General features: G+C 34.6%; 2 protein-coding genes across 2 annotated transcripts; both read right to left on the reverse strand.

Annotated features, from left to right (window-relative positions):
- On the reverse strand, nt 1-2,861 carry LOC112500993 (probable cinnamyl alcohol dehydrogenase 1). Its single transcript, XM_025104617.1, has 5 exons — nt 2,773-2,861; nt 2,450-2,563; nt 2,112-2,339; nt 915-1,354; nt 1-258 (listed from the first exon to the last, which is right to left on the reverse strand). Exons 1-5 carry the CDS (start codon nt 2,859-2,861, stop codon nt 56-58), a joined length of 1,074 nt encoding a protein of 357 aa, XP_024960385.1. The 3' UTR covers nt 1-55.
- Nucleotides 2,862-8,670: 5,809 nt separating this feature from the next.
- LOC112501253 (cytochrome P450 78A5-like) lies at nt 8,671-10,320 on the reverse strand. Its single transcript, XM_025104965.1, has 2 exons — nt 9,361-10,320; nt 8,671-9,279 (listed from the first exon to the last, which is right to left on the reverse strand). Exons 1-2 carry the CDS (start codon nt 10,318-10,320, stop codon nt 8,671-8,673), a joined length of 1,569 nt encoding a protein of 522 aa, XP_024960733.1.
- Between the last annotated feature and the right edge of the window lie 790 nt (nt 10,321-11,110).

Here is an 11,110-nt window from a genome sequence, read left to right on the forward strand (position 1 = left end):
ATTTTATCAAACAAAGCATACAAAATCACTCGATCGGTGTCTTCTCATTTTGTTACTAATCTTGAAGGTTGGAGGCAGCAACATCGACCACAAATCGGTATCTAACGTCGTTGTTGGCCAGCCTTTCCATGGCGGTGTTTATATACTCCATCTTCACCACTTCAATACTTGATTTCAACCCCTTTTCATTGCAAAACTCCAACAACTCTTCTATTTCTTTCATGCTACCTATAAACGTTCCTGTGACCATTTTCCTCCCTTCAACATAAACTGATTAAGTCAGTATATAAATTACAATACCTGTATTTAAAAAAAAAGAACCTAATTTTTACAAGATACGATAATTTCAACGAGGATATATTACAGATTTATAACATTATGCTTAAAGGGTAATTTTGTCTTTTTAATTAGTCCTAAACTGATTTGGTTCTGGCTAGTTAGATCGGTGGTTGGTTGTCTGTACAAATCCTCTTATGCATGGTCTTTTTCTTTTAATCAAGAATTCAAAATCTCTCTCTATTTGTTATATGGTATTAGAGAGAAAGATTAATCAAAAAGACATGATTACCCTTTAAGCAAAATTATAAGTCTCTGACATAATATAATTTCTCCAAAATAAAAAAGAAATGAAAATTTTAGAGCTCTTCTTACGTTTAGAATCTTCAAAACACCAGCCAAAGGGTAAATAAAATGAGAGAACAAAAAATGCCCATATATCAAGGCCAGGAACGCATCGTTAACAGAAAGATTGAGTAAACCGGTGCGGTTTGGAAAAAATTCCAGTCTAAAAGAAAAGATTTTTTTACTTTTTCATAACTGAAAAAGAGCTCCAACCCGCTAAAATCTCTCTCTCTCTCTCTCTCTCTTGTAGCTAGCGGTTCTAGTTTATAGTTATGAGGATGTGGGAGACTAACCGGACATGAGTAAAGGAGAGAAGAACTGCAAAGGGACATTGACAACACCCAACAAGATCAACTTCCCATCGAGCTTCAGCAATGAAATGTAATCGTCCATAGGGTGGTGTATCGGCACCGTGTCGATAAGATAATCAAGTGAATCGGCTGCTGCTTGAATGCTAGCAGTATTTGAGCTAACGAGATATTTGTCAGCTCCAAGAACATTCATAGCCTCTTCTCTCTTTTTGTCAGAGGAGCTGATGACGGTCACATGATGACCCATTGCTTTTGCAATCAAAACACCCATATGTCCGACCCCACCAAGTCCTAGTATGCCGCCTCTCAGCCCACTTTTTTTCAAGCCAAAGTGGCTCAGCGGACTATACACCGTCACCCCGGCACATAGTAGTGGTGCTGCTTGCTCCGGTGCCAACCCTTCTGGTATCTTGACCACAAATCTATGTTTTTAAACCAAAGCAAAACACATATAGTTGCTAAATTGGTTAGCTTAAAAACAACAACAAAAAGTCACTTCATCTATGTTAAAATGTCTATATTTCAATTTTAGTTTGCATCAAAATAAATGTCTATTTTTAAAATTAGATGCATACTTTCCAATTACATTCTTAATTATGAGATGAACGCTTTTAAACCCCTATCTCATTTAAACCCCTCGTCGTCTCATTGTCATCCGCTTTCTATCACCGTGTATCATCGTTGGCCCCTGTTATTGATCTCCCTCTTTTGATTTTTTTTCTGTTTTGCAATTCTCCGTCTTTTATATGTCTATACATGCTCGATTAAGTTGTAAAAGAGGAAGGATCGAAAAAAAAGGGATCAAAAAGAGGGATATCAATGGGTCATATAGAGATTGGACAACAATAAGGTGATGCGGAGTGACGAGGGGAAACAATAGTTGTGTGTGAAGAGTTTGAATGACACAGATTTGCGAACGATAAAATCGATTTAATGTTTTTCTCATTACTTAACATTTCTAGTCGTTTAGGTGTAACTTATATTAGGTTAAAAGTATGTAGGTAAAAATTCAATTGTTTATTAATAAAAAAAATATCATTTAAATAAGACTTTAATGAGTTTTTTTTTATTAAAAAATCAATTTAAAAACTTTATGAAAATGTATACTTCTTTTAATGGTGGACAAGTGTACGAAAGCATGAAGGCATAAATAATGCAATAAAGAAGGATATATATTACTTTTGGTGGACGACCATGGAGGCGGAGAATCCACCTTGGGTGCGGTTGCCGTCGGTGTACACGTCGTTGTAAGCCCATATCTTTTTCTTGCAGTATTGCTCCGCCTCCGCCTCACAAGGGCGGCAGCTGTTGCAGCACCCCACCAGAAGCCCAACTCCGACGATGTCACCGGCTTTGAATTTGCTAACATCCGATCCTATCTCCACCACTTCACCCACCACTTCATGCCTACATCCACCAATAAGATCAGAATCTATGGAATCCCTCGTCATACAATTCTGTAAACCTTAAACCCTTAATTTGAATCAAGTGTGGCTGTAGAAAATGGAATGACGTACCCTGGAACCATTGGGTAATTGGATGTGCCGTACTCGTTTTTGATCTGATGAACATCGGTATGGCAAACACCGCAGCAGATGACCTTGATCAACACGTCTTCTTCCCCGGTTTTTCTGTTAATTTTTACACGAATCAATCAGAACAAACTTTACAAATTCAAAGACATGATTGACGATCGAGATTCACATCATCACGCAGTTCGAAGCAGATGGTTGAATCTCGGTAGTCGGAAACACCAATCGATATCCGTCACCGAATGGCAGATACATATGTAAGGAGAGAGAGAGAGAGAGAGAGAGAGAGAGAGAGAGAGAGAGAATGCCTGAGAGTGAAAGTGTAGGGGGAGAGAAGGCCAGAAGGATCGTTGGCAGCCCATCCTGTAGTCTTTCTCTCTTCTTTCAAGCTGCCCATTTTCTAAACAATGATTACAACTCTGCACCAAAACATTCACAAACGTGTGCATAATATATATATATATATGTATATAAAGAGAGAGAGAGAGATAGAGGGTGGGTGGGAGTAGGGTAGGTGAAGGTAACCATGGGAGAGATGAAAAAGAAGCTTTGTTAGTGAGATTTGACATTTTTCCAAGAGTAAATTACAACAATTGCCACTATGAGGCTATGATTTACCATAACTTCGTCACCCTTTTTCACGCTCTCTTCTCGTTGGCTGCATCTCTTTCCTCTCCCCCTTCCCAGAACTATCTTCCTTGCCGACTGGATCTCTTTCCGGCGATCATCAATCCACGACTGCATCTTTTTCCGACGACCCTCGCTCCATAGAACAGGAATTAGGTATCGAGTCCAAGAAAAGGGTGTATGATTCCAACCATAATCTCATTTGTCAGTTACATACAAAAATAAAAACATATTCTTCTCAAGAATCGATTTCAAATATTCTTGTGTTTTAGTGACTTTATTTCGGGTATGCATTTTTGGTTTGTGGTCGAAGGTGTCTTTTAGGTTTGAAAGAACACTGCATTTCTTGTCTGATTTGATGAACATTAGCTTTATTGGATTTGATTAGTTAGGATCGCAAACCTCCACCATATTTGGTTTTTCCTTAATTAGTTTCAAAGATTCGATTTTCGTTCATATGCTGCGACTCCGACAACCCGCAAAACGGATGGTGGTCCTGAGATTAATCGGCTCGTATAACATGTTAGATATCCAGATTAATTAAAAAAAAGATTGATGATAATTTTGCTAAATGATTTTTGGATCTTGATTGAATTGCTATTTATTTCAGGCAAATTTAAAATTGTTCGAATTGTGTAATCGTCAATTACTGAATAGTGTATTGAATCCATATAAGTCGAATAAAGAACTTCGATTCCTTGTTTCTTACTTGGTATTAGAGTTCGAAAACAGAGAATCTTGAATAAATTACATAATGATGATGAATAAGTATGTGAAATTGTATAAATTTATCTATAAATTCAACATTATATTTTCCTAATCGGTAAAATAGACAATTTGAACAAATTCATACATTTATCAGTTTACAAAAATAAACAGTCTTATGGATTCAGATTTCAGACTTCGACACCATCTCTTATTAATAAGAAGTGAAATAAGAATTCAGATTTCAGCACCCCATAAAAAACAAACGCCACCTTAGTTCGTCTCGAGAGGTAGACCGACCATTTATGTCATTCGGACTGTTGATTCAGTAAAAAACAACATATTTTTATCGACACAAGTGAGTTTAACTGGACAAACAAATTTATCCATACATAATTTAATAGAAAAATTGATAAACAACCTTTAACATTTATATTTTTATCTTTTTATAAACAACTAATATTTATATTTATCATTTTATAAACAAAATAATTTATTCTCGTTTATTTAAAAAGCATCCTCTTTTAGTTTATTGTCAAATTAATCATTCAGACAAAAGATTTAGGGGTCATTTGTTTACCTCTTAATAGTTTCATTAAAAGACAATCTTTGAACCGTTAAAAGCTGAATTTTGTTTGGCAAAAAAAAAATTGCCTCTTAATAGTTCTGAAATCCTTTGAATGATTTTGCATCATTGGTCTCCCTTAACCATTCAGCGTCCTAATTTCATTGTAAACAATCACCAAATAATTATATTTCATTTTGCACTATATCATGAGAGTTTCTTAATCATTCTGACCACTTAATCATTAAACCATTTAGCAACTGCCAAACAGCCCCTTAGTTATCTATCTTTCTATAAAAAAAGTTCTATTTTTTATTAAGAATATTTTATAGATTTGATTAACTAATCAAAATAACATTATTTGATATTTAAAGATATATATATTTAAATTGTGTAATAGTAAAAAAAAATAACCATAGAATTATTTGAGTAAACTCTAATTTTAGTTCCTGTGGTTTAGTGAAATCTTTAAAAATGAGACCTAAATTTTAGTAACTTCAGAAATCGTCCATGTGGTTCTCATTTTGCTCTGAAAGTGATTCCCTATCATTAACTCTGATTATTTTTCTGTTAGTGCTAGGGACATTTTTGTCATTTAGTTTACTATAATTTTGTACCTTTGTGAGCATTACTATGTAGGAAGCCAACCAACTAAAAGAACCATAAAAGAGAAATAAGAATAGTTTAAATAACATGGTTCACATCTGTTCCTAATGATTTTCCTTAAATTGTAGTACTGATTTTAGTTCAACGTTTATTACTGCATGTGCAAGTGAACATCCAACAACAATCATAAGAAAAACATACTCAACGACTTATTTTCCAAAACCTCAAGACATTTTGAATAGTTGACATCCCCAACAGCTTAAACAAAACAGATTGAGCCGGATTCAGAAACTGCTGCTTCTTGACCCTTTCAACAAAAACTGCATTTATAGGAGCTTTTTGCTCTATCGAATTATAATACTTCTCCATTTATTCTTGTAGATACATGCACTAACATTGTTATCGGTAAAATAACGTATGATACCACTTTAATTAAATGGAACAAAGAAGCTCACAGTAGCATACCAGAAAGTATAGTGCAATTTTCATAGGGTATAGGGAATTGAAAAAATCAATCCATCATACTTACTGTACAAATAACCTTACAAATTTTTGGTGCAATATCACAGAAGAATTCAAATGATGTGTGCACAAAAGAGTCTACAGTTTATTGTTCACACTTTCATAGACAACGTATAGCTTGGATTAAGCCTTTAAATAACAAAATAGATCTAGAAAACGAGGTCAACAATCGGTCCAAATACCCGGTTAGGAAAAATGTGGTCTTAATATATAATCCATTATGATACTATTGAAATGTCGAATTACAATTCAAATAATTTGGTGGTGTCTCGTCAGAGAAGAGGGTGCGACGGTGGTGTCTCGTCGGGAGAAGAGGGAACGGTTTTATTTTGATCGTGTTCTGGAAGAGGAGCAAAAGGTAATTTCTATATTAAGTTATTAACTTTGGCTAAAAAATCGTTGAACACTTCTTAAAAGACCTTTTCTTTTTTAATTCCAATATCAACTAAACGGATATTTTTTTTTTATTTTTATAATAAAAAATAAAGAAATTTATTTAGAAAAATTAATTAAAATAACCTTTTTTCGACTTGTGTTTCTCTTAGTTATTTCTTTTCTAAAATCAACATATCATTTTGTCTGCAAGTGGCAGGTTCGTATTTTACGGAGGTGTCAAAGTGTAAAAAAAAAAGCTTCTGAACCAGGTCCGCAAAGTGTAAGGACTAAATTTGTAAATTTGAAGAATGCAGTCATATTTTTTCGAACCTGGTCCAAATTTACGGATTTGGTCCTTACACTTGTTTTAGTAAAAAAAAAATACTCTTTAACGCTGCCGTAAAATGGAGACTTGTCACTTATGGACCGAGTAACATTTTGATAATTGTAGGAGAAAAATGACTAAGAGGTAAAACCATATGGTCAAAATAGCTATTTTAAATTAATTGCTCATATATTTATCGGTGATTACAGGATCACCGACAAAAATTTATTCATTTCTTATTTTTTAACCAAAAAATTACTTTTCCTTGTATAATAATCCATGGGTGATTACACATGATCGTCTGACGAATTTACTTATTTCATATTTTTTTAACAAAAACATGATTTTTCAATCTGTCTGTAATTACCCAGGGATCATTGATGGAACTATCAACTTTATTTATATCTCTTCGATAACCTTTAGAATTCTATTGGAACCGTTGGCATTTTGGGGTGATCTGTATGTCTAGCGATTCCGACTTCATGCAGGTTAGTTGCAGCCTGCAATCCCGAGGAATCCTTCGCATGCCCCCATTACCTTTTGGGAGACGGACGAAGGAGGCTAGGTTGGCCGAAAAATGATTATCCATGTGCTGTCAAGAACGTCAAGAAAGTAGAGGAGGTAGGATGGGCTACCTACTATACGGTACCGATGTGAATATGTTCTCCACCAAACATACAGTGTAATCATCCAGGAAAATTTCCCTTAGTGATTGTTATGGTTAAAAGTCATTTATTTTGTAGTGAGTCTTACGAAAACTCTGAAAATGACGAAAAGACGAAATTACAGATTAATAAATCAGACAATCACTTATTTTTCCTTTCTTGTTGTTTGTTGTTGCAAAGATAACAAGACGAGTTAATATGCATTTTATTAAGTTGATACGATTTATATACAAAATCAGTTTTCTCATTATAGAATAGATGGTTGATTACCTTCACGTAATGAAGTTTTCATCCACCCAAAATCCTTCGTTATGGTTGGATCTTAGTTTATAAAAACACGCTACCCGATAATCACATATTACCCGGTTGTTTGTAAATCACCTGGTAGTTTTATAAAAACACACTACCAAGTGATCAAATACTACTAATTGACAAAATCCATAAAAATTATTCAGTAGGCTCTAGAAGGAATTCCGGGAGGGATGTTTGTAAAGCATTGGTTAGTTCTATTAAAACACGATACCTAGTAACCACATACTACCCGGTTGTTTGTAAAGCACCGAGTATTTTTATAAAAACACACTACCAAGTAATCAAATACTACCCGGTTGTTTGTAAATAACCAGGTAGTTTTATAAATACACGCCACCAAGTAAAATTGGATACTACACGGTTATTTGTAAAATATCAGGTAGTTAGATAAAAATATGCAGGTATTGGTATAATACTACCCAGTTATATGCATGGCACCAAGTAGTTTCAAATTCTGTTATGTAAACAGAATCTGACTCAATAAAAGAAACCATGTAGTATTTAGATTCATTAAAAGAAATATAAATATAATCTGGTGGTGTCTTGTAAGAGAAAAGGGTATGACGATTGTATCTCGTCAGGAGGGGAGAGGAGAGGACAGTGGTATTTTGATCGCATTCTGAAAGAGGAGCAAAGGTAATTTCTATATTAAGTTATTAACTTCGGCTAAAAAATTGTTAAACACTTTTAGAAAAAAACCCTATTCTTTTAATTCCAATATCAACTAAACGAATAAAAAATAATTTTTATTTTTCTAATAAAAAAATAACAGAAATTTATTTAGGAAAATTAATTAAAATAACTATTTTTGACTAGTGTTTTCACCTCTTAGTCATTTTTTTATGGATCATATTTTACAAATCCATAAAAAAACAATGTTGTGAAAAAGCTCACTTTCTTACTATTTACATGAACCACTTTTAAAAGTTATCACTTTTTGGTACCATTCTATTAAATAAACGTGAAAAAAATAATACATTAAGATACTTAGAATTTGGGAGTGTCTTATAAACCCGATTTTGTTATAGTAAACGTTAAAAGTAAAATAAAAAACAATAATTTTTAATATTGATATGGTGTTATTAATCAGAATTTTTTTAATAATGTAATCTTTTAATTGTAAAATTAAATTTTCGATACACATTTAGAGAAAATGGCATATATAGAATTTATTTGTAAATGAGGTCTAATGTGTTTTTAATCTAGAAAAAACCATATTTTTGCAAATTATTTTAGTGTTTAAGTTTAATCCACGTTCATGGTGAATGAGTATTTAAGATAAAAAACGAGAGAAATGATATAAATTCTTGATCATTTTTAATCTCAAATTCACATATAAATAATGTTTGATACAAGGATTGATTCGGTATATCTCATCTTAACTCTCCTTATCACTGGACCTCAACCCTACGTTCATGTTACATGTAGACATGCATCTATTTATTCAAGTTTACCCAATTTATTATATTGCATAAGAAAACGATAATGGAAGTACAGTTAATTATCAAACCCTAGCCACAGCCTTGCACACCAATGGCTTCTTCATTAACAATGACATCTTCAAACACTCTGACAGATCAACCACACCTGGATTCGACCCAGCAGCAACCCATTTGAAGTTTTGAAGCAACTGAGCTAACCAAAGCTGGACAGTAGCCAAACCCATTGCCTTTCCCGGGCAAACCCTCCGACCCGCACCAAATGGAGCCAAACGAAGGTCAGAACCCATTATCGCCACTTCTTCATCCATAAACCTATCTGGATTATACATCTCGGGTTCAGCCCATATTTGATCGTTATGGGTTATGGACCACATGTTGACCATGGCCGTAGTTCCAGCCGGAACCATGTGTGGACCCACTTGAGTGTCATGGATTGCTTGTCGAGACCATGATAGAAGTGGTCCAGGTGGATGCACACGTAGGGTTTCTTTCACAATTGCTTGGAGGTATGGCAGGTTTAGGAGGTCTGCGTCTGATACGGGGCGACCCGATCCAACCACAGTTTCGATTTCAGCTTGTGCCTTGGCTTGAATGTCTGGGTGTAATACCATCCTCGCCATAATCCATTCCAGCAGGATTGCCACCGTGTCGGTTCCTCTAAAGATCATTTCCTACAAAAAGATGATTAATTTTATGGAATTATTAAGAAATGAAAAGGCGTAATGGCAGAAATTATGTGAAATGAAACATACCCAAAGAACAGCGATCATATCACCATCACTGAATTTGTTCTCCGATTCCAAATCAAGCAGAACATCAACAAAGTCGCCATCTTCAACAGCAGTAGCTCCGCGGTTCTCAAACCTTCGTTCACGGTGTTCGTTGATGATTGCTTCAACAAAAACATTGACTCTTGAGACTAAATGTTTGCATCTCTTCCTTACCCCCCGAAAATCGAACCAGCTAACAATCGGAAAATGGTCACTCCAGTTGAAGATTCCGAGAAGCTCGTATCCTTCACTCACCAGCTTCTCAAGCTCAAACCCATCGCCGCCATTAACACCGAAATCGTCATATGATTTGCCAAACACAGACATCATCACATTGTTCAACGAAGCGAAGTGGAGCAACTTCTTTATCTCCACAACGCCGTTATGGTCCATGGAAGAAGAAACCTGATTCACCATTTTGAGGCCGATTCTCTCCCTAAAAACCCCGAAACCCGATATCCTTTTAGGGCTAAACAAATGAGTTGCGGAGATTCTTCTAAGGTTACGCCAATACTCACCATAAGGAGCAAAACCCATGGCACGGTGAAACAAAAGCTCATACGCCGACTCCTTCACCGGGCGGTCAGCAAACGCAGAGCTGTTGAGTATCTCCTTGGCAGTCTCCGGATGACTGGAGATRACAAAASGASTGAACCCAACRGAAAACGCCATTAGASGCGTYGCATTGAAGGTGGTAGCAAGTTTYGCAAGGGTTCTATGAGTCAAAGAGGAGGTGAAAGCAAAGACAAGGCCTAAAATGGGGAGACCAGAAGGACCAGGAATGGCGGTTTTAGTTCGGGATTTGGAGAGAGCCCATGCTAGACCGCCGGGAGCAAGGAGGAAAGCAAAAACTGAGACAAAAACGATGACGCAGAGAAAGAGTGGAAAAGTAAACACCGAAGAAGATAACTTGGGAATATAAAGAGCAGGAGAGGAAGACATTGTTGAGATAGAAAGTAGAGAGTGAGTGATGGAGAAGAAGAAAGGGTTACGAGGGTTTATATAGGGGAAGATACATGCAAAATTAGAAAAGATGAAAATCAATCGTAATTAATTTAATATTTTTGGATCACATTCTCTCCGTCCTATATACTGAGAGAGAGTCTTTATTTCAAATCTATAAATTGAAATTGAAATATTTATGAAAATTATAAAATTTTATTTATTATGATTTAAATATTTATAAAAGATAAATAAGATTCATTAATTATGATTAATACTTTATATTAGAAAACAATCAAAACTTTTATGAAATTACATATTCATCAAATTAAATGGACGATTGAGATTGAGTTGTAATGGTTGTACAAATATAAGTGTTTGTATAATAACTCACCTCTCTCTCTCTCTCTCTATATATATATATATATATATGTGTGTGTGTATGTATGTATACATATATGTGCATGTGTAATGTATGTGTATTTGCTAACCACATATATATACATATGATGGGAATCGATGTATGTTGATATATGTTATATATATAGGTGGAGGTTCAAACGAGAACCCCTATAATTTACAAGAACGTAAGAACAACCTAATAATGTCAAACTTTTTTAATTAATAAATTAACTTTTATTATATATAAATAATTTAATAAGGGCAGTAATGTAATTAAATAATTTTATAATTTTTATTTTAATTAACCATAATTATCCTATCACGTTTCCACGTTTACTCTTGTTAGTTTTCTTCTTCTCCATATCACATCCATATCACATGATTATCA

This window comes from Cynara cardunculus (genome assembly GCF_001531365.2).
Source record: "Cynara cardunculus var. scolymus isolate 2C chromosome LG 17, CcrdV1, whole genome shotgun sequence".
Lineage (NCBI taxonomy): Eukaryota > Viridiplantae > Streptophyta > Magnoliopsida > Asterales > Asteraceae > Cynara > Cynara cardunculus.

Coding starts and splice junctions, on each gene's coding strand:
- LOC112500993 (XM_025104617.1), bottom strand. CDS start 2,861: ATGGGCAGCTTGAAAGAAGAGAGAAAGACTACAGGATGGGCTGCCAAC. Junction 2,564..2,772: donor CCCTACACTTTCACTCTCAG/GCATTCTCTCTC, acceptor AAAAATTAACAG/AAAAACCGGGGAAGAAGACG. Junction 1,355..2,111: donor TCCATGGTCGTCCACCAAAA/GTAATATATATC, acceptor TTAAAAACATAG/ATTTGTGGTCAAGATACCAG.